Source organism: Eleutherodactylus coqui, chromosome 5, assembly GCF_035609145.1.
Source record: "Eleutherodactylus coqui strain aEleCoq1 chromosome 5, aEleCoq1.hap1, whole genome shotgun sequence".
Lineage (NCBI taxonomy): Eukaryota > Metazoa > Chordata > Amphibia > Anura > Eleutherodactylidae > Eleutherodactylus > Eleutherodactylus coqui.
Genome location: NC_089841.1, coordinates 178487080 through 178510679, shown reverse-complemented (window position 1 = coordinate 178510679; position 23600 = coordinate 178487080). Strand labels below are relative to the sequence as shown.

The 23600-nt window shown below is 44.8% G+C and overlaps 1 protein-coding gene across 1 annotated transcript in view; it reads right to left on the bottom strand.

The window, feature by feature from the left end:
* RBM19 (RNA binding motif protein 19) overlaps nucleotides 1–23061 on the bottom strand; it is a 62755-nt gene extending 39694 nt beyond the window's left edge. The window contains exons 1-9 of the mRNA XM_066603832.1: nucleotides 22927–23061; nucleotides 18827–19009; nucleotides 15634–15759; nucleotides 13724–13756; nucleotides 10819–11008; nucleotides 9060–9238; nucleotides 6383–6457; nucleotides 4278–4356; nucleotides 1082–1153 (exon numbers count right to left, since the gene is read on the bottom strand). Of these exons, the coding sequence (XP_066459929.1) occupies nucleotides 1082–1153; nucleotides 4278–4356; nucleotides 6383–6457; nucleotides 9060–9238; nucleotides 10819–11008; nucleotides 13724–13756; nucleotides 15634–15759; nucleotides 18827–19009; nucleotides 22927–22962 (973 nt within the window). The 5' untranslated portion in view covers nucleotides 22963–23061. The remainder of the gene's footprint in view (nucleotides 1–1081; nucleotides 1154–4277; nucleotides 4357–6382; nucleotides 6458–9059; nucleotides 9239–10818; nucleotides 11009–13723; nucleotides 13757–15633; nucleotides 15760–18826; nucleotides 19010–22926) is intronic.
* Nucleotides 23062–23600: the final 539 nt, after the last annotated feature.

The window sequence follows — 23600 nt, the reverse complement described above, 5'->3', positions numbered from 1 at the left end:
GCGATCGCGCAAAATCGCGATTTTGTGCGATCGCGATTTTAACATTACAATTCCCATAGACCCCTGCAGAAAAAAAAACGCTGCGAATTTCGCTGTGAAAAAAAACGCTAGTGGGTAGTCACCCTTGATGAGCATAAAAGGTTTTGAAAGCTTTGGGAAATCCTTGACTATAAGCCCAGGTTAACACAAACCTGTTATGGCCGCATTTTTAAATCCATAATACAGAAAGTGATTTTACGGTAAGCCCAAAATGTTGTTTTCTGTATCAGACCTGAAGTTGTTTGCTGTTCATTCGAATTAATGTATGACAACTCAGACTCCTTCAATGCAATATTAAAAAATGTTAAGGTGTAGAGATGAGCGAGCATACTCGCTAAGGACAATTACTCGAGCGAGTATAGTACTTAGTGAGTACCTGCCCGCTCGGAAGAAAAGGTTCAGGTGCCGGCGCAGGTGAGCGGTGAGTTGCGGGAGTGAGCAGGGGGGGGGGGGGGGGGGGGGGAGAGAGATCTCCCCTCCGTTCCTCCCTGCTCTCCCCCGCCGCTCCCCGAATCTTTTCTTTCGAGCAGGCAGGTACTCGCTAAGGACAATGCTCGCTCGAGTAATTATCCTTAGCGAGTATGCTCGCTCATCTCTATTAAGGTGCCTTTACATACTTCAATAATGCATACATATTTACTAATTGAGCATTGCATGAATACTCATATACGACAACGTTAGCTGGTCAAAATTGTGATCATAGATCTTCTGCTGTGCTCACGCATTAGAAGATCGCAAGTGTTTCCTATTGATTTCAATGGGAAACATCACACTACACTCACATGCACATCACGCTGCATGCAAGTGCGATGCAATGTTTTCAAAGGTCCCACTGAAAGCAATTAGCAATAATAATTGGATAAGTACATTCACAAGAATAGAGTTTATATTCGTGTCAGTTTTGTGTGTCTGAAAATATGCAAGATTTCACCTGTGTGAATGTAGCCCAACAGGGCAAAGCAGAACAGCTTGATGTGCAAAAATAAGTGATTAGAGACTTAAGGCTATATGTCCTGTTTGAAGAAATCCAGTGACAACTCACCCATATAATCCTTATTCCTTGTTAGAGCTTTACGTACATCATCCTCATTGTTCAGGTCGACAAAAATATTACCTGAAAGATAATGTGAATAGAATTGGCTGCTGGGTAAATATACAGGTTGGAAAATATATATTTATCCAGGAATTATTAGGAAATTATAGTACCAGCACTTCTGGTGGCGCAACGCGCCACACAGCTGTGCTACATGCACGTTGCATACACACACACCTGTGCTACATGCATTCTTCATACAAGTGGGATGAAAAGCAGAACAGCAGAGCCCTGCACAAACTGATCACCCCCTGGTCATGTGACTCCCAGACTGCTCCCACACAGGTGATCGATCACATGATGGTGACATCATCACAGGTCCTGTAAGCACACAGCTGCTGTAGGTGTTTGTTAGTATTCCATCCCCTACAAACCCGCGGCCTCAGTTGCTATGGAATACTAACAAACACCTAGCTGGACAGCAGCCATGTGATTACAGGACCTTTGATGACATCAGCGTCATGTGAGCAGGGGCGGAGCATGTAACTCGCTCATTCACTCTTGCTCCGCCCCTAATCACATGACGGTGACGTAATTACAGGTCCTTCATCTGGAGGTCATCCCGAGTGAGTTATGCATCCCCTCCAAACCCCTGTGGTCTCAGTAGTTACGGAATAGGGCTTGTGATGATGTCACCATCACATAATTAGGGGAGGAGCATGTAACTCACTAACTCGATATTAAAGGACCTTTGATTACATCACCATCATGTGATCAGGGGCGGAGCATTTAACTCACTCACTTACGCACGGACGGATAAGTGGTCTTTGTCAGTTTGAAAAATTACTTCAAATTTCTGGCCTTTTGGACACCTTCACTGCTTCTTACTCTGGACCCAAAGACAACATTCAAAAGGGTTTTGCTTATGCAGACTTATGCAAAATTGCATTTTAAATTTCCTACATTGACTGCTATTGAAACCCTCCATCTAGAACCTTCTGTGATGGTATTGGTGCACTTCAATGAAATGTCATATTATGAAGTCCTATGGGCTGCTGCTGAAGTCAAGCTCGCTCTTGCTACATCAAGGTTCAATCCCCTGCTCAATGCAGGATTCACTTCAGATGATTTAGTGTATCCTGCATTGAGCAGGGAATTTGACCCGATGACCCTGGAGGTCCCTTCCAACTCTACAATTCTAAGAAGGACCACATAAGGAGCGACGGTGTAACAGAAAAAAGTAATTCTACGAGCTCAGAATGTAGTATTAGCCTCTTATCTGAATGCAGAAATACCTCTTTAAAGCCCCCTTAACAAATATGAATTGTCCTAGATTGAGCTACTCAAGAGCAACTAAGATATTTCATGAACCCATAATAATAATCTTTATTTATATAGCGCCAACATATTCTGCAGCGCTTAGCTGGAAAGAGCACACTTTTTATTGAACTGAACTTCAATGCTGGCGTCCCTTTAACTTTTGCTTCATGGTCAGAATCCCCCTCTGTCATAAGCAAAGGCTCTGACCACAAGCCTGCCCATACACGCAAGAAAAGAAAAGTCTACTGGAATGGCCAATTTTGGCCAACCACTGTTTGAGAATTAGACTCGAAGACTTGTGTATGATGTTAGATGGTAGACTATCAAATGTGACAAAAATGTGATCTGTCAGGTTGGATATTTTTGGGTGTTGTCTGCTAAAATTACACATCTAGGGCATGATTGGCCGAGTATGACCAACTATTTAGCCCTTTGTTCAAGTCTACTCTGTGTTTTATTTTTGAGTGGGTAAAAAAAAAAAAAAAAAACACACACGCACGCACGCGCACACACACCATCCTCCTTGATCTGCTAGTTTAGTCTGGCATGTTGACAGCCAGATTTTTTTGCACCAGTGATATGATAGGTGATTAACTGTTTGCATTCTGGTAAATTGGAATTGTGTGTATACAGCTGGCCTAAGAGCCACCCACCAAAGACCCCATACTCACCTCCGGATCCGCTGCGTAGCTCCCGCATGACGCGCCAGCACGCATGCGCAGTACAGCGCATTGCATGCCGGTGAGGTCATATGACGCGGCCGGCGGGGTGCGTATTCCCGCTATACTTCCGCTGTGCTACAGCAGAAGTATATTGTGACGGGCGGCTTCCATTGACCACAATGGAAGCCGTCCGCGCGTTTTCCTGCGGCAAATAGGACATGCAGCGGGTAATTTTACGTGCGGAATTCCGCAGCGTGTACATTGAGCTATTAGGTTCAATAGAACCTAATAGCTGCTGTGAAACGCGGCGGAAATGCGGCCCTGGGCATTAGTCCTAAAGGGCCATTTATACAGGATGATTATTGCGCAAAATTCGTTTAAACAATAGAAAATGCGTGATAATCGTTACGTCTAAATGCAAAGCCATTGTGCACCATTAGTTTACATAACATGTGAAGCGCTAAGTGAGAAGTCAGTAATATGCAGCAATGATCTAACCGGCTAAACGCTGTGAATGAGCGCTAACAACTAGCGCTGACGTCACCCGCTCGTGCAGATCGTTTCACCAACAGTGGCCCCATGTAAATGGAGCATTAGACACCATTGTCAATTGTAACCCATTGAAATGAACGAAGACGTGGTGCAGATGCACGACCTTTGTAAACTCCATTTTCTGATCAGCAGGAGCCCCAGCAGGAAGAAGCCTATCAATCATATAGTTACCCCAATCCTTTGGAAAGGCAATAACTACTTTGGGTGGGATAACCCTTTTAAAAGGAACACTAAACAGAAAATTCACAGAACAAAAATGTAAAAATCCCAGTTATTCCTCTTAATCTCCTCCTTTCAAAAAACAATTTTATCTCATATTACAATTAACCAATTCTATAGTGGAATCTTCCCTGTGTGTCCCAGGAGCTCAGCTCCTCCAGCTACAAGACAACTGGCGGCGGCAGGAGCCTCTGGTCTACTAGTAGGACATGCGCCATTCTAGCTGGATAAGCCCCCACACCTTGGTTCACAAACCTAACAGATCAGCAAGAAAATATCCATGTTCTCTGCAAGATTACTAGAAAGCTGTTGCAGGAACACGCAGGAGATACTGGAGACAAACATAACAGCCAAGATTATCTGCTGCTTACCTTTATCGTTGGCTTCCTAGGTTTGGTATATTATTAATATTCCCACAATATCCCACCATTTACAAGTGCACAACAACTTACCTGTCTTGTTTCCGTGAGCATTTTGCGCTATTCGAATAGCAGCTGGTTTTATCGGGAGTAGAAACTCACGAACGTTTTGCTGAAAACACAAAAGCATATTTTATAATGGGTACGTAGGTCCTACAGTAATTAAAGGGTTGTACCACAAAACACTTATTGCCTATCCATAGGATCAGCGGGGATTACACCGCTTAGACCCCCATCAATTCCGAGAACAGGCGTCCCATGTCCCTCCTCCTCACCGCAGGCTTACTGCACCCCAAGCAGTAAGGAAGAGATTCAGTAGAGGCACTTGTGCATAGACAGAGCCTCAGTGCCTGCACATTTATTTTCAATGAGACTGCCAAAAAGAAAGCAGTTGCACTCTGCTATTTCCGCCAGCTCCGCTGAAATGAACGGAGTAGCAACTGCACATCTCAGCCAACAATCCATTCAATCGGATGTCACTGTGCATGGGTACAACGATATAAGTGGGGAACATGGGACACCCATTCTCAGGATCGGTGGGGGTCTCTGCAGTGCGATCCCCACTCTAACTTTTATCACTTACCCTATGGGTAGGTGATAAAGGTAGTCTGTCAGCTGGAACATGCCGTCCAAACTGCAGGCATGATGTTATAGAGCAGGAGGAGCCGAGCAGATTGATATATAGTTTTATGGGGAAAGATTCAGTATAACTTGTAGTTTATTCATTTATCTCTCTGCTCATTCTGAGCTGAACAGTCCAGTGGGCGGAGCCATCAGTGATTGACAGCTGTCCCTATATGTACAGTTATACACAGATATATAGGTTTAAGGAAAAAGATCCTGTGCATCAGTCTGCTCAGCTCCTCCTGCTCTATACCATGACGCCTGCAGTTGGGATAGCGTGTTCGAGGTGACAATTGCCTTTAATGCTGTCATATTTAAAAGGGACCATTCCATCCAAAATGTTTACATTTCTCTTTTGGGTGGTTTGCTTTTCTTTTAAATTTTTTAATCACGCCATGTAAAACTAATATCTGTTTTGTGTCTTCAACTTTGTCTATGTACCCACTGCTAGCAGAGCAAAAAAAAAAGAATTACTTACAGTGATTGTCTAGGATTTGACAAACATGGCTGTTTTTTTCCAAATACAGTGTTTACTGCAGTTTACTTCAAACGAAGCCGGGCAAACCATGGATAGGTGCGCCACTGTTTTTGGAATAAACCATAACTGTTTTTTAATCCTGGACAATCCCTTGAACATTGTCAGAACAATGAGGAGTGAAAGGTGGTGACTGAATTAGAGCAGCACATCTCCACCATTTATACCAGCCCCATATGCCCTAAAGACAAAGCAGAAATAACTGTTCAAGAGTCCAGAACTAGCCTGTATACAGTATATCAACAGGCAGCATGTGGGGGTTCAGCAGAGCAGGGTTACTTTGTTGTATCACAGACTCTACCCCACAGCCCTCTGCCTGTGACCATATAATTGGAGTCAGAGTTAAAAACAAACACTGAACTCTGGCTCATGGAAGTTTGTTCCAGGCATCTACTACTCTTTCAGTAAAAATAATAATTTCCTGCCATTGCTTCTGAATTTCCTCCAGCTCATCTCACATTGTGCCCCTTGTTCTAGTGCTTTGGTTACTAATAAAACCACTTCCCTCCTGATCCTTATTTATACCTTTAACGTACATAAAAGGTTTTGATCATGTCCGCCCCCCTCCCCTCCCTTTTCCTTCTTCCCTCCAGGCTATACAAAATTAAGTTCTTCAAGTCTGTCCTGATAAGTTTTGTTCTTGAGACTTTCCACCATTGCGAAAAAATAATCAAAAGGCAGTGTGAATCAATGCCCTAGGATGTCTATGAAAAATACTGACCCTCACAAGCTGCAAGGTTGATGTTCTGTGTATGGGCGTTTTTTAAATTAATGTTTAATGAAGAATTCAAGTGGAATTTCCCCTCGATGTGTGGAATTGGGGTTTTGTAAAACCCCATTCACTTGCATTGTATTTACCCCATTGTGAAAACGCACACCAAACTAAATAAAACATACAGTCTAACTACATAAACACGTGTAGATATTTAATTGCATTGTGTAGGATCACATTGTTCTGTAAGAAAAGTACAAAACCTACGTCTGTTACACTGTATGGCGCCCCCCTCAGCTTCACGGTATACGGCGTTGTAGGCTCATTCTGAACAGGTGGTTTCTAAGGGGGAAATAAAGCAGTAGTTAACATATACAGTTAAACCTCTAGTCTCGTTAATCCATCCGAAAGCAATCAGCTGAACTTGAAACCAACAAAACTAGAGATAATTAGTTCCATAGGAATCAATGTAAATCCAACTGATTCGTTCTAGACACTCCAAAAACACACCAAACCACATTTTTGTACAGTGTTTAGCTAAATGCTCTATAACGCTCTCATTCATCCCTAGTTACTAGAGATGAGCGAACGTGCTCGGCCACGCCCCTTTTTCGCCCGAATACCGCGAATTCCGAGTACTTCCGTACTCGGGCGAATAAATTCGGGGGCCGCCGTGGCGGCACGGGGGGTAGCAGTGGGGAGTGGGGGGGAGAGGGAGAGAGAGAGGGCTCCCCCCTGTTACCCCCTGCACCGCCACGCCTCTCCCCGCCCCCCCCCGAATATTTGCGCGCGAGTACTGAAGTACTCGAAAATGGCGGTACTCGGGTGCGTAAGTACTCGTAACGAGTACGTTCGCTCATCTCTACTAGTTACACTACCTGAGAGAGAAAAAAAAATCAATATACTCACCTGGCAGGTGCTGTCGGTGTACCAGGGGCCGCTCTCCGGAGCTCCGTGCTGGCTTGTCAAGCTGGCAGAGCATCTTGCTAGTGACGGGGGATTGAAATCCCCTGCCTCCAGCAAGAGATGCTCTGATTGGCCAAGTGTGCTGAGTGAATGGCTGTGATTGGAGCAATCCATGAATGGCTGTGACGTCAGCAGGGAGGTCAGCAGCCACCAGCGAAACAAGGAGCAGCCGGCAAAAGAAGATTGGCCAAGAAAAATCATCAAAACTGGAAACTGGCAAAAGGAGAAGGCGACAAAAGAAGAGGTACGACTGTATACATATTTAAGGGAGATGCCCAACACATTTTAGATGGAATTTCCAGAGTTTTCTTCCTTTTGTGTCAGTGTACCTTTTACTCCTGTGATACTTAGGATTTCTCACTTTCACAGCCATCAGATAGTTGCATTCTACTAAATTGGCTTATCTTTGTTTTAAAGGGAATGTACCATTCATAGTATTTTTTTACTAATTAAAAGCAGGTAGTGAAACATATTCAATTTTTCTGGATTTAATTAGAAAACAAGTAAACATATAGGCGATAGATTCCCCTTAAGGGCTTATTTTGGGGCCTTAAAAGGAATCTGTCATCTGAAACTGCCCCCCATAACCTAAAATAATGAATAGTAGAAAGGAAGTAGGCTCAAATGTGTAATTTGTATATTTATACTCCCTCCTAATAGCCCACTGTGTGCCCACAAACTGGCAATTCTCTACATGCTGAACTATAAAAGGGCTAGTTCTCTTTGTCTCAAGTGTTTTAATTAGTGTGTATGGCTTGGAGTTTACATTCCCTAAATGCATTTGAGACTTGGGCCCTAGGAGAGGAGAGTCTGTTTCAGGTTAGAACCCATTTGAATGCTGGTGTCATGGATGTGGCATATGGGCCCACATGTTTTGAACAACCATGCACTTTAAGTAAATACAATAGTTGTGAATGTTTTTGTCCTTTCTGCTCCATGCACTGAATGTCTGGTTTCCGGATGTACAGCAGTGGAATAGGAGGGGGAAGTGCAACTATTATTACACATCTGAACTTAAAATCCTTTCTAGTGTGTTTCCCTGAAAATAAGACCCTGTCTTATATTAATTTTGGCCCCCAAAGAGGCACTAGGTGTTATTTTGGGGGGTGTCTTAAACTCACCTAGCAGGCAGCATCTGCGTCCCTCGCGCTGGTCTTCGGCTCTGCAGCAGGCTTCCGTGTAGTTCTCAACACTGAAGGAGCATCTCTTGCTGATTACGGGCCTTGAATACCCCGCCTCCAGCAAGCGAGTGCTACAATTGGTTCATCGAGTGCCGGCTCTGATTGGCTGAGGTAGCGCTCATGAACCAATCAAAGCACTAGCTTGCTGGAGGCAGGTATTCAGGGCCCATTACCAGCAAGAAATGCTCCTTCAGCATTGAGGATTACACAAAAGACTGCCGCAGCGCCGGAGACTAGTACGAGAAACCAGAACGGCGCCTGATAGGCAAGTATGGCTTTTTTAGTTCATGTAGTGTAGCTAGGGCTTATTTTCAGGGAAGGGTTTATATTTCAAGCCCCCCTCTGAAAATCAGGGTAGGTCTTATTTTCAGGGAAACATGGTACCATTCATTCACTACTTTAGGTTATGAGGTCAATCAAGGTAATAAGAGTGTCTTTAAAAGGCAAAACAAATTGTTTTAAGTTTTTTTCCTCATCCTAGCAATCCAAGAGTTAAAACTTTTCGTATATTTCTCCCCGACGACGTAGCTATAGGAGGGCTAATATTTTGCAAGACAATTTGTCTTTTTCAATGGCACCATTTTCTTTTTTGAGGGATAGCAAAAAACAATAATTCTATTTTTTGGCATATTTTTCTTGCTGTTTACCATGCAGTAAACAGGCTAACTATTCTAGAAGTCGGTACGTATATTTAACCTACACTTACATGTGTATTATGAGGATACATGTAGAGCGTTTATTCAAACAACCATTAATGGAGCATTCAGCACCTATAGGAGAGGACATCACGGACTAACCTCTTTCTTTCCTTTTTTGCTCTTCTCAGAAGATGCAATAACTTCCCTCTTGGCAGGCGGTTTCGCTTGGTCTGCGTCTTTCTCGGCAGCTCCAGATAAGACGGTGGAGGAGTCTCTCACTACCTTTGATTTAAGGTAGTCCATGTCTGATATCTCGGATTGTAAGGCAAGCTTCCCCTCTACAAATAACCAGAAATGGCTTAAAATCTTCTTGATCAGCATGCATGCGCTAATAGAAGAACAACAAGTAACCCGGCATTTGTATTTTGTCGGTCATCCATTTCAGCCCCCGGAAACATCAGTGTCATTTTAACTAAGGGAATAAACAAACTTTGGACACTTTCAAATTTCTGTAATGTTACTAAAAACGTCAAATTAAGTATATCTAAATGCCCACAGACTTTATATCAAACTGTATATCAAGGCCAAAGCCAAATGGAAGCTTCGCGCCCAACCAAAAACACGACACAATATTGTAATCCCTTGACGCCATCCACTGTAGGCGTGGGATACGTATGGAGTGGGCTCAGGAGCCGAGCTTGCTCCGTTTGTGGCAGGTGCCACTTGCCAAAGAATCCACCGGGATGTAATCAAAGATGCAGCAACCAGTGCTGACCGTGGCATTTAAATAGCTGGACAAAGGGATGCGCTTCCCTATAGAGAGATTGCAAAGTGCTGTTCAGCTGTCATGCACCCCGCAGCCTTGTGACGGTTCCCAGGCCTACCATGGATTTCTTCCTAATAAAGGGGTTGCCCGAGTTGCAGGTTTTCACTAAAATAAGAAATCAGCACATACTCAGCTTTCCCTGCCCCCGCTGTGACCCACGCTACCGTTCCAGGTCTCCCCCGACGCCACGTTTACAGGAAGTCACAGGCGCTTCCGCCAATGACGTCCCGTAAACTGAGGAGGACTGCAGCTCGTGAATAAGCAAAGCAGCGGAGGACTGAGCAGCACCGCGGGACACAGCGGGAGCCGGGAGAGCAGAGTATAGGCTGGTCTGTTATTTTACTGCACGGGGAAAGGGTTTCAGTGCTAAACTACAACTTGGACAATGCATTTAAGTCTTTTCTGTGGCAAGGCTTAATAGGATGTCAGGAAAAGTACAATATACAAATGGCAATCAAATAACTGCAAGTTCAAGTCCCCTATGGGGACTAAAATAAAGGAGTTTTGTTTTTTTTTTAAATTACAAAAAAATGTAAAGTTTGCAAAAATGTAAACATTTTGTTCTAATTTTTAAAGGAAAAAAGTTCTATACCATATTTGGTATTGTCAAGTCCTTAAAATCTGATTAAAATAATGCATTATTTATCCCACATGGTGAATGCAGGCAGGGTGGATGGGGGGTGGAGGAAATACACAAGTAGTACAATGAAAAGAAAAAAATTGCCATTGCTTTAATCATATTGACCTATAGAACAACATTAAGGTATGATTTTTACGACACCAAGAATGCCATAAAACTGCCTCACAATAATAAAAAAAAAAAAAGACGCAATTGCATTTTTTTTCTCATTTCAGCCCACATCGAATTTTTTAAAGTTTTCCAATACATTATATGGTACCATTAAAAATACAACTCACAACACAAAATAACAAGCCCCCAAATATTTACACTGATAAAATGTGATTGCCATAAAAGTTATCATTTTTATTAAGACGTAGAGGAAAAGACAACAAAAAAATGTCTCGTCATTAAAGTGTTAAAATAGGCTGTGAAGTTTCACACAGAAACCAGTATATATAAATGCTTCGTACCTGTATCTTCTTCATCATCCTCATTACTGGAGTCTTGCTCGGATTCAGAATCAAAGTTGAGGTAATCATCCTGGGCCCGGCTCTTCACCTTTTCCACAGGCCCAGGCGCTGCGTCATTAGACCATGTAGCGGTCTGGTTTCGGTTTTGGTGGACACTGAGAAATTCTTTGAAGCCACTGTCCGTTTCCAGCTGCAGATACACACAGCGGATATTAGGTGAGCAATATATTATATATCCATATAGTCATCCATAAGTTACAAGCTGGATACCGAGCCTTTTCTTACGGATGTGTGAACCCGTGACGGCCTATTATGATGCTGCTTGTACATCTTTCTAAAATTTACCAAATGGATTTGCCGTGTTTTCATCATGACATGCATCTTGGGTACCGCTCAGAACAAAGCAGGGACTTTCTGCTTAGAGATTCTTTGCGGAAAAGGTTCGATCGGACTCTTGGCACCAAGCATACGGCTCCACTACTCAGTAATTTGGTATAGTTTTTGAACTCCCCCACCCCCACCCCCAGCTGAAACCAGTAGTAGATTATAAAGGAAGCAAAAATATAAAAACTTATTCTTTTTTGGGACCTGCTAGTAGATTTTAAATGGACAAAGCATCAATTTTAAAAAAGTACGTTTTCCTGCACTCGAGCGGAAATCAATCGCAGCATGCTCTATTTTTTAAGCTGTTTCAGCGCAGACGGCTTCCACTGAACTCAATGGAAGCCGTCTGACCCGTGGCCCTTCTGCAATGACATTGTGAAAAGGTCGCAGGTACCCGCGTCATCGCCTAGCGACGGCGCAGAAAAAGCAGTGATTTAAAAAAAAAAACAAAAAAAAAAACTGTACTGCGCATGACGGATGGTTCAGATCAGTCGCATTGCAGGAAAAGAAAGAAAGAAACAGGTATGCATGGACGCCAGCCGGGCACAGGGTCAGATTCTGCTGTGGGATCCCACATCTGGAATCTGACCCGTTCGTGTACATCCGGCCTAACAAATAGTTTCACAATCTTATTGGCACTACAGCAGCTCTTTCATGGACATAGAAAGTGATCCATTTCCCCATACCTCTTAGGCCAGGCTCGCATGAATGAGTCCAATTCCGCAAGTGGAAATCCGCAGCGGAAGACCTGCGAACGATCGCAGAAACGAATTGCATATGGACGTGTTCAGCCGCGGATGTACGCGTATGGACAGCATATCGTCCGTGCGCAAGAATGATCGCAGGGAGGGAGTGACACCAGAAAGTAAGATAACAACGCTCAGGTGATCGATCTCTCTCGCTCTCTCCTCCAGCTGGAATACTGGCTTTTCTATGCAGTCTGTGAGCGATTCCACCACTGATACGCAATGTTAATTACGTATGGGCTGCGGGTCGCACGCATCCATAGGCATAAATGGAGGCAGTCTGCGCGGAATTCGCATTAAAACAGAACATGCTGTGCTTTTTCTTCTCCCCGCTTAATCTGCAATTCGTATCCGCAGGTGTGTAGGAAGATTCGAAAATACACGACTTTCAATGCCCGTGTTTTATCGCGGATCGTTCACGCAGGCAATAATCCAAAAATCCCCAATTCAAATCCAGTCGTGTGAGCCCGGCATTACTGCATTATCCTTCTCACTGACAACACAAGTCACTTTCTACCTGTAATAAATTGTATAACACAGTGGGTGCTATATAAAAGATTATTATAGATACTGGTGGACTAGTAACAAAGTATCCCCAGTTTTATCATACTCACACCCCTAGCTGCATCGCCCAGTGGTTTTACACAGCTGGGAATTCAACTATAGCTCCAATTACATCAGTGTTCACGTTCCAAGTTTAAGGCTGGGTTCCCACGGGACGGAAATCCTGCAGTTTGGCCACACTAAAAAGCAACGAGATTTCCGCAGGAGAGCCGCAGCTTCAAAGCCAGCGGCATTTCACTGCGTGTTTTGAAGCGTTTCGGTCGCCAGCATTCTGTTGCGTCTTTCTCTGGTTTTGCCACGACTGATTGGCCGCCCTTTGTGGACGAGATTTTTGTAAACTCTTGTCCACATGGCTGGCTAATCCCGGGATTAGGAGTCGCGGGCGAATTTGCCGCGCAGAAATTCCAAACGGAATTTCCGCAGTAAATCCGTTCTGTGTGAATCCAGCCTAAATGTGTCACTGAGAGATAACAGTAAGGATTGAAGGTGCATTTAAAAAGGGTTCTCCCATTTCTGGCTATCCTCAGGTCATCAATATCCTATATCCACTTCAATGGGACTTGGCTGCCATACCAACCAGGGTCACTGTGCAAAGTATGGAGCCGTCTGCTTCCAGCAAAAAGACAGTGACCGTCCCACAGGAACAGCTCGGAAAGGCCATTGCCATTGGGCTGGGTCCACACAGGGCGGATTCCAGACGGAAATCTCGCGGTTTGGCTGCAGTGAAAAACTTCGAGATTTCCACCGGGAGAACCGCTGCTTCAAAACCTGCAGTGGTTTTGAAGCGGCCCGGCCGCTCGCTCTTCGGCTACGGCCGGCGCTCCCATAGAGGAGAGCGCGGCCGCAGCGGAAAAAAAAAAAATATTAACATGCTGCGGTCGGCAAATCCGCAGCGGCGGCTTCTGCCGGCTTAGCCGCGGCGGATTTGCCATCCCGTGTGGACGAGATTTCTGAGAAATCTCGTCCACATGGCTGGCTAATCCAGGGATTAGCGGCCGCATGCGGATTTGCCGCGGCGAATTTCCGCACAGAATTTCTACGGCAAATCTGCCACGTGTGAACCCAGCCTTAGTATCCAGAAGTGGAAGAACCCCTTTAAGATCCAGGTAGGGGCGATGAACATGATACAACTAGTGGTGCATTTTAATGTAATCAAAACTGTTTAAAAATATACAATATAATCTTTTATAATAGGAAATAGGAATACTTACATCCTCCAAGAGTGATTTCTTCTGCTTCTTTGCCTAGAAAACAAAAAATTGATGTTATTTAAAATACATAACACAAAACAGTTGTGCTACCAGATTAGTTTTTTCACATGAAAATAAAAATTACAATTGACACTAGCAGGTCTCTCGGTTATCCTGTCTTAGCTACCCTATTGCTTGCATTATGATTTTCCTGAAACCAAACTGCTTCAGTTTGCCCTTCTTCCATTGTTAGCACTGCAGATTTGCAGCGCTGGGGCCCTGGGTTCAAATCCAACCGAGGACAACACCTGCATAGAGTTTGTATGTTCTTCCTGCGAGTTTCCTCCCACACTCCAAAAACTTGCTAAAAGGTGAATTTAAAAATTGTGAGCCCCAACAGGGACAGAACCCAATTATCAAGTGATGTCAAGTGCTGCAGAATATGTACGCCCTATATAAATGAGTGATTATCTCACTATGTCATTAAAGACAATGCCATTCGCTAAGATCAGTTATGCTTTCTATTTCAAAGCATTGATGCCAGTGCAGGTAGCTTTACACCATATTAAAGGTCCATATATTTGTCTGCATTACATAGGAACCCTCACACAGTTGGCATAACCAATTACATTTGCCACCCAAAATAATCCTTCAATTCTCCCAAGTATAAAGATACCATATATGTACACGGTACTTGATGACTGATGCAACCATTACTGTAAGGCTAGGGTCACACAGGGCGGATTTGCCGCGGTTTTGCCGCAGCAGATCCGCCCGCGGCCGCTAATCCCGGGCTTAGCCAGCCATGTGGATGAGATTTCTCAGAAATCTCGTCCACACGGGACGGCTAATCCGCTGCGGTAAATCCGGTTGAAACCGCGGCGGCCGCAGCCGCGGTTTCAAAAGCAGCAGCATGTCCATTCTCCGCTGCGGCCGCGCTCTCCTCTATGGGAGCGCCGGCCGCTTGCGGCCGGGCCGCTTCACAGCCGCCGCGGCTTAAACCGCGGCGGTTCTCCCGGCGGAAATCTCGCGGTTTTTGCTGCGGCCAAACCGCGAGATTTCCGACGAAAATCCGCCCCGTGTGAACCCAGCCTAATGGTAAAGAAACTATCCCCTTCCGAGGGAGCCTATCAATATTGTGGTAACATATTACCAAGGTGTATTCAAGTATTTATACATCCAGTACATACTGTGACTGAGAAAGGACATCATTTCTGATTAATGATTGGTGGTATCAAAAAAGGTAACGATATTGCGGAATTTATAAAGTGCAAACAAAATCCTGTAGTCACACTAAACCTTTGGAGGAAATGCCTTGACAGAGCCATGTCTATTCGAAGCACCACAAAAAGGTGTGCTTCACTTAGAACAGCATGGTCTACCACAGATTGACATATTTACTATGAGTTACGTAAGAAACTGTTGTCAATTATGGTGCACATTATACCAGCTCATGGCTGCCGTAGAACAGACTGCCGTGCCAAGTTCATTAAGATGGGCGGCTCTTAAAAACGTGGCATATCTTACTCCTGCGAAGTTTATATCAAAACAGGTGAAGCAAAAACCTGTCCCGATAAATCAGGGCCAAAGTCCCTGAACTACATCAGTAGAGTAGAGTATGCTTGTGTCTTTTGTAGCGTTTCCATGTACAGGTACCAGCTTGCAGCTGTGACTCAGCTCAATAGCCGCAAGGTCATGCTTCCAATGGCGGCCCCCGCAAGCCGATACCTATATTTGGGAATGCAGCCTCTCTCTCTCTTTGGATAATATATTCACCCCACCCGGTGATGATCATTCTGTTACTGAGGGTTATTATTGGAATTAAAAAATACATGAAGGCAGCCATAGCTGAGTATTTCAATGACACCGCGATTGTGGCGCCTTGTAGGGTAAGCATTGGCCTTTAAACATGATGCATGCTGTCAGCTTACCTTTTTATCTTCTTTCGTTGTCTGCGCTGCACCCTCATTCTTTGCCTCGTCCTTGCCTTTACTCTGGGAGTATTTGCTCCATGATTTACCCTTGGTAGGATCACCAAATGATTTACACAGCTCCACCTTTGGGGAAGAAAAGAATAATAAAAATGAAAGGGACCACTAGGACGCACCTTTGTATTGATCCCACATCTAAATTTGTTCATTTTTATGCAAAAGTGGTTATCCCAAAGTTTCCTGCTGCATCTCAAAATTTACAGGGTCTCAAGGACCTTGTATGTTTGTGCTTTTCCCAAATATTGTTAAAAGGCAAGGAAACAACACCAAGAGGCCACAGCAGCAGCAATACTAATTTCATCATCCTGATGTACCTCTAACTATACACTGGGCTGGAAAAATGCTTTCTGCTCTGACTAATAGGGAGACTGTTGATCAGCTTGCAGTTCTGGAGTCAGGCAAAGAGTTGTATTCTGTATTTGTTGCCATTTTTCCCCTCTGCAGACCGTATCTGTAGTTCTCAGTTTTCTCTGAGCTGGTGGTAGGAGTCTAGCTGCTATCTTCTATACATTGTAGATCGCGCTCCCCAACTCTCCGTAAGGCACGCACAGGCATCCCATCATGTGGGACACTAGTGAAGCACTTGAGCAGTGGAAATGTTATTTCATTAGTTATGTTAAATTGTTTGGATTTTCCTATGGAATCTGAGAAGATTGCGGCTCGTTCCATCTCCACTTTACTTAAATGACTATCACTTCTGTGTAAGCACAGGAGCACAAATTGGGTGGCAGTCAGTGTGATGGCTGTCAGGCACTTATACGCCCAACAGTTGTTCTGTGTGTACGGACCTTTATTTATTGATTTTATTGTAGATTTTAGCTGCCTCATTGAAGTCAATCATAGACATCCGCAAAATACTTCAGGTTTTAAAATCCACTTTCAATTCCAAATTAGTTTAAAAAAAAAAAATTTCTACTACACGCAGATGGGGTATTTAAAACGTCATCCACTTGCACTGTTAGGCGTCCCTCACACAGACATTTTTGTACAGCGTCTAGCGCTGCTTTTTCAGCATAGCAATAAACGCTGTACAACACTCCCATTCATTTCAATTGGGCTGCTCCCACAAGGCTAAAAACGCAGCGTCTTCAACGCTGCGCTTTGACAGCGTTGCATGTTCTACTTTTGCCCGTTTTCAGCCCCGTGTTGCCCATTGAAATGCATAGGCAGCGGTTTCAGTGCTGCCATAAATACGCCACAACTTGTTACCGTGCTTTTGGCAGCACTAAACGTCCTAGCTACAAAAAAAATACCCACCTTGCAGTAGATGTCGCTGTCCCCGGCGGCGCTCTTGGGACTTTAGATGAACTTTCGCTGGTAACGTAGATTCTAAATCCCTGCCTCAAGCAAGAGATTGCTCTGATTCGCTCAGCCGGCTGTCACTCAGCCAATCAGAGCCAACGCTGGATGCGTCCAATCACAGCCATTCATTCATTGAATGGCTGTGATTGGACGTATCCAGTGCTGGCTCTGATTGGCTTAGTGACAACTGGCTGAGCCAATCAGAGCAATCTGCCAGTTTCACAAGATCCCGACAGCGGCGCTGATGACAGCGGTTTCACCTGCTAGGTGAGTATTGATTTTTTTTTTTATATCAGCAGCGTTGACTGAGTTTTCAGCTGTGCTGAAAATGCAGCCAAAACGCTGGCATAACACATGCCAGCGCTGCTGAAACCAGGCGGAATCTGCAGTAAGCGCAGCGTTGAAAAATACTGCGTTTCTGCAAATGCCTGTGTGAGGGAGGCGTTAACTGCTACAGTTTTATAGTGTGGATTCTAAGGGATTTCAAGCCAAAGCTCAGAGGCTACAGCGGCGCATGAGCACTGTGGCCACTTCAGTCCATGCCAAGCCCAGGATTATACATTATTTGGTATAGCAGCTTAGTCTCATTTACTTGAATGGGACTGAGCTGCTCTCAGGCCGTATGACCGATGAAAGCAACATCACCGACGTGAGAAGAGACAACATCACTCACTCCGAGTGCGATGACCTCTTCAATCAGCTGATCAACTGTTAAGGACCTATCCTAAAGACAAGTCGTCGATAGTTTAGTCCCCAAAAAAACCCAAAAACCTTTAAGGCCTCCCTCACACAGGCATTTGCAGAAAACGCACTGTTTTTCAACGCTGCGTTTACTGCGATTTTAGTAGCGTTGGCATGCATTGTGCCAGCGTTTTAACTCAGATGCAAAAAAAAAAACAAAAAAAAACAAAACACTCACCTAGGCACCGTTCCTGTCAACTTCCTTCTTGCTGGTAACGGAGTTTCAAGACCACACCTCCAGCAAGAAATTGCTCTGATTGGCTGAGCCGCGAGCCATTCATTCATTGGTGCATCCAGCGCTGGCTGTAATTGATGCTGGATTAGCAAATCAGAGCAATCTCTTGCTAGAGGCGGGATCACAAACCCCGTTGCTAGCAAAAGATCCTCTGACAATTGCAGGGAGCCCCGGAAAGCAGCGCCAGAGACCCGACGGTGGCAGCATCACTGAGTATAACTTTTTTTTTTTGTTGGTGCAGCTAGCGCTGCATTTAGTGCTGCCCGAAACACGGCACCAAGTTGTGCCGTGCTTTCAGCAGCACTGCTAATGCTGCCCATTCATTTCAATGGGCGACGCATAGCTTGAAACAGCCATAGATAGGACATGCATCGCTGTCAAAGCGTTGAAGACACTGTGTTTTGACATTTGTGTGAACAGCCCCATTGAAATGAATGGGAGCGTTGTACAGTGTCTGTGTGAGGGAGGCCTAATGCGATGCCAAATAGTATTTCTTTTCATCATAATTTTTTTTTTTTTAAGTTCAGTTGCTCTGAGGAAATATTAACCATTTGTCTTATAACTTTGTATTCAATGTTTTATTATTAAAAGGAACAAAATTAATTAGAGGGTGGAACACTGGTTTTAGAGCAGCACCCTAGTGATCACACAGAAAAATGTCTTCCCCCTGCATATTAACTTATTCCACAAGACTTCTGCTCGATTCGCAACCTGATTGGCTGTTTGGTGAATCAGCCAACCCAAACAACCAGTCACTGTGAATCAGCCAATCAGGTTGTGAATCGAGCAGAAGTCTTGTGGAATAAGTTAATATGCCTTCCCCCCATCCCCAGGTGATATATTTGAATTACTCACTGAAATACGGGATGTGTCAATGAAGCTCTTGTTAAAGTGGTCAAGCGCTGCTTTAGCCTCATCCTCTGAGCTAAAACCGATGAAGCCAAATTTCCGGAACTTGCCGTCCTTTGTATATTTCAGGGTGCAATCAGTTAAATTTCCAAAGGCATCAAACAACTCTCGGAATCTCTCTTCTTTCATCTTAAGAAAACGACAAGAAAAAAAAATCATGCTTAAATTATTGTAACTTCTTTGCTTATATTAACCCCTTAGTGACGGCCCCATTGCCTTTTTACGTCCTAGCTAAGTGGGCTTCAATCCTCAGGGACGTAAAAACATGCTTCCTCTGAGGATTAAAGCCATGTGGGCTGAGGACAAGGCAGCTCCATGCTGCCGGAGGTAGCCGACAACCTGGAGATGTCATTGGGGGCCGGGATATCCGGCGATCACGTAAAAAATAAAAATGAATGGATAACAGCGATCACATAAAAGTAAAAAGAAATTAAAGTTTTACCTCCTGTCACGGATGCGATACGCAAGGGGAGGTAAAATTACTAACCTAAGGCCTCCGGTAAGGTCTCCCGATGCGATCTTTATCCACAGACTTTTCCCCAACTCTGGCGCATTCGTCTGTCGGCAAAATGGTGGCCAAAAGTGCAGAAGCTCGAGAGGGCTCGGGAAATTTAAAACCTCCTTGCTCCTGGCTACTAATGGTAGCCGAGAGCTCGGAGCATTGACCCAGAGCCATGTTGAGCAGTGCCTGGTCCAACGGATAATGGCGATCACATAAAAGTTAAATACAGTTGAAGTTTGATGCTCCTTTCAGTTTGGGCCCCGTTGTGCATATGGACATAAGATAGGGCCACAATGGGTATGTTTCTAAACAAAATGACGTAATTGCCGGAAAAAAAATGAAAAATGTAATTTTTTCCTTCTGTTTTGCTTAGATTCATTCAAAAACTATGGGGTCAAAATATACAGTACACCCCTAGATGAATTCGTTAAGGGGTCTAGTTTTCAAAATAGGGTCATTGGTGGGGGTTCTATATCGTTTTGTCCACTTAAGGGCTCTACAAGTGTGCTATGGGGCCTCCAAGCAAAATGTCTGTTCTGAAGGCCACCGACTGCTCCTTTCGGTTTGGGCCCTGTGGTAATACAGACATAACATTGGGGCCATAATGGGTACATTTCTGAACACAGGACAAACAGGGGTATCTATTTTGGGGCGTAAATACTCATTTTCATGTGCATTATAGAAAAAATATATTATGCTAAAGTGACACGTCAGAGTTCCAAAATTTGGAACCAAGCAACGTGACTCTGGGTTCTTCCACCTAAATTCTGTTTGAGGCAGGTTATGACTGGTGACACGCGCTTGTATGTCGGCCGCTGAACCACACAGCGTAAATACCTAGTTGGGGGTCACATTTGACCCCCACTAAGTGAATTCCGTTCATTAAAGAATTTTAGTTTGCATTATTATATGTTCTGTTTTTGCTTTAGATAGCAAATATGCCACATTTCCTAATTAAAGAGCAATTAAGGTGTATATTACAGAATGAAAGTGAAGTTGAACAGCCAATGTAGTAATTAGTATCTCACAGTACCAAATGATAAGGCTGCAATCCCACGTACGTATATCGGCTCGGTTTTCACGCCGAGCCGATATACGTCGTCCTCATGTGCAGAGGGGAGGGGAGATGGAAGAGCCAGGAGCAGGAACTGAGCTCCCGCCCCCTCTCTGCCTCCTCTCCGCCCCTCTGCAGTATTTGCAATGGGGAGAGGCGGAACAGGGGCGGGTCTAATTCCCGGCACTTAGCCCCGCCCCGCCTCCTTTCATTGCAAATAGCGCAGAGGGGCGGAGAGGAGGCAGAGAGGGGGCGGGAGTTAATTTCCTGCTTCTGGCTCTTCCATCCTCCCCCCCCCCCTGCACACGAGGACAACGTATATCGGCTCGGCGTGAAAACTGAGCCGATATACGTTCGTCTGAATGCAGCCTAAGGCTGATTCCAGTTATTGTCTTAGTTAGAAGGTTGTCAGGCCCTTCTACACGGAATGATTATTTAAAAAAAAAAATAAAAAAAATTGTTGGATTGTGTGAATTTGCATGAAAATCATTAAAGGGGTTGTCCCGCGCCGAAACGGGGGTTTTTTGTTTTTTTTCAACCCCCCCCCCGTTCGGCGCGAGACAACCCCGATGCAGGGGTTAAAAAAGAACACCGGACAGCGCTTACCTGAATCCCCGCGCTCCGGTGACTTCTTACTTACCTGCTGAAGATGGCCTCCGGGATCTTCCCCCTCGGTGGACCGCAGGGCTTCTGTGCGGTCCATTGCCGATTCCAGCCTCCTGATTGGCTGGAATCGGCACGTGACGGGGGGGAGCTACACGGAGCCCCATTGAGAAAAGACGAAGACCCGGACTGCGCAAGCGCGTCTAATTTGGCGATTAGACGCTGAAAATTAGACGGCTCCATGGAAACGAGGACGCCAGCAACGGAACAGGTAAGTGAAAAACTTCTGATAACTTCTGTATGGCTCATAATTAATGCACAATGTACATTACAAAGTGCATTAATATGGCCATACAGAAGTGTATAGACCCACTTGCTGCCGCGGGACAACCCCTTTAAGTGTAAACACGCCAGTGATTGAATGATGAACGAGAATCCGCTCGCTCCTCATGCGTCATTCATTTTATGCAGGCATAAAATAATTATTTGTGAACAGCGATCATTTAGTCGTCACACTCACTGGTACGGTGAATGATTTAACGATTTACGAGCCAATATTTTTTTGCCATATATACACAGGATGCATGAGCCAACTCTGTTATTGTTCGTTCATGTGAACGATAAATCGCTCCGTGTAAAAAGAGCTTAAGTTTATTAATATTATTAGGTTTTTCTGGAAATATCCAGGTGTTGTTAAGTTGGTGTGAGGCCTGTTTCACATCTGTGTTGGAACCTCTGGTCGGAAGATCTGTCACAGATACGGCTCAAAGTAGCAGAATAAATAGTGCTGCATGCAGTGCTTTTTTTCTTCTGTCTAAAAGCTGAGCAGAAACTGAACAGACCCCATTATAGTCAATGGGGTCCATTCAGCGCTGTTCGGTTCCGTCCTAAGACAGAGCCATTCAGCTGCAGGGATTCCTATTTCCTGCACCCCGAATGGAAAATGAAAGCGGAGCCCCGGGCGCAGGTGTTTAACCACCCTTACCAGGGTATAAGCTGTTTGAATATTTAGTTTTAAGTTATATACTCTAAGAGCAATGCCTAAAAAAACTTACAGAATGTGATGTGTTCTACTTTTGGGACTGTTGTTACTTAGCTGCTATTAACAGTGCGTATGAGCTGTGGTTTGCACAGATCCATTGCCATCAATGGAGACCATCCACGTGGAAACCCCATTAAAATAGAGCATGCTGCAGTTTCTGTTATGTTAGAAGAATCTGCAATTCATATCTGCAAGTGTGAAGGAAACCTCAAAACTACATGCTTTTCAATGTCCAAGTTTTACTGTGGATCATCAGCACGGTCTGTAGAACCTTCAAATCTAGTTGCATGAGGCCGGCCTTCGGGTTTCCAGTTTTCTGCTCCCCCCCCGCCGAACGTCCCCATCCCTGGATGGAACCAAACAGCGCCGGGTGCACCCCATTAACTATAATGGGGTCCGTCCGCTTTTCATGCAGCTGCCCGGAAGAAAAAGCATGACATGCCGCTCCTTTACTTCTGCTATTCTGAGCTGGATCTGCGGCAGAACCTCCAGCCGGGAGGTTTCATCGCGGATGTGTGTCCGGCCTAACATACATGTGTCCGGCCTAACATACATGTGTCCGGCCTAACATACATGTGTCCGGCCTAACATACATGTGTTCTAAGGTTTGCAAGATAAATCAAATTTCGCAATAAACTATTGTTTAGAAGTGTAAAAATGTGACTTAAACACATCATAACACCGTGACAGAAGAGAACACATAACAATTAAGATAATTCAGTCAGTAATCGGCAAAAATACGAACACATAACTGCACGTGAAAACCATAAACACGGCCTGACAACCTTGAAATGAATCGCTAATAGTAACATCGCTATTAAACAAAAAAAAAAACGTATTAATACCCCATTAGGAAGATTCTTGACGATTAATCGCGACATGCTGCTGGATATCTTTAATACCCGGTAGCTGGATTCCAAGCTGGCTTCACGTTTTGCTCGTGGGCGCCGCCATGTTGGTTTACATCACGTGACTAGTGACGAGCTCTCGCGTAGAGTAAGAGCGGCGATGTAGGCGTGGTCTGTGTTGGCGCGCTCTTGTGCTGAGCCCGTGAGGTAAACAGGAGCCGGCTGTGTGCGCGGCCGCCTGTGAGCCCCGGGGTCAGTAGGTCTGTGGCGGCCGTTACTTGTACCTACAGATAAGCGGACGGCAGAGGGAGAGCTGCGGGGTGGGTGTAAGGGCAGCTAAAAGCTGCAGTATGTCGGGTACAGGAGAGGGATGACGTACAGCAGAGCAAGCCGCAGGGCTTCCAACAATAGTGCACCGCCTGGCAGCCTGAGGGAGTGCCAGGCGGTGCCTCTGCCCTGAAAGGGTGCCAGCCGGCCCCTGCGCTGAGAGGTGGTGCCTGTGCCCATAGGTAGTGGCCCCTGTACCCTGACGGAGTGCCAGGTGGCCCTTGAGATAGTGCGAGGCGGCCCCTGTGCCCAGAGGGAGAGCCAGCAAACCCCTTAAGGGCACGGCCCTTTTTTTTCTCTTAAATCCATTTTCCGCCTCCCCTTTCCATAACTCCTTTATTTCT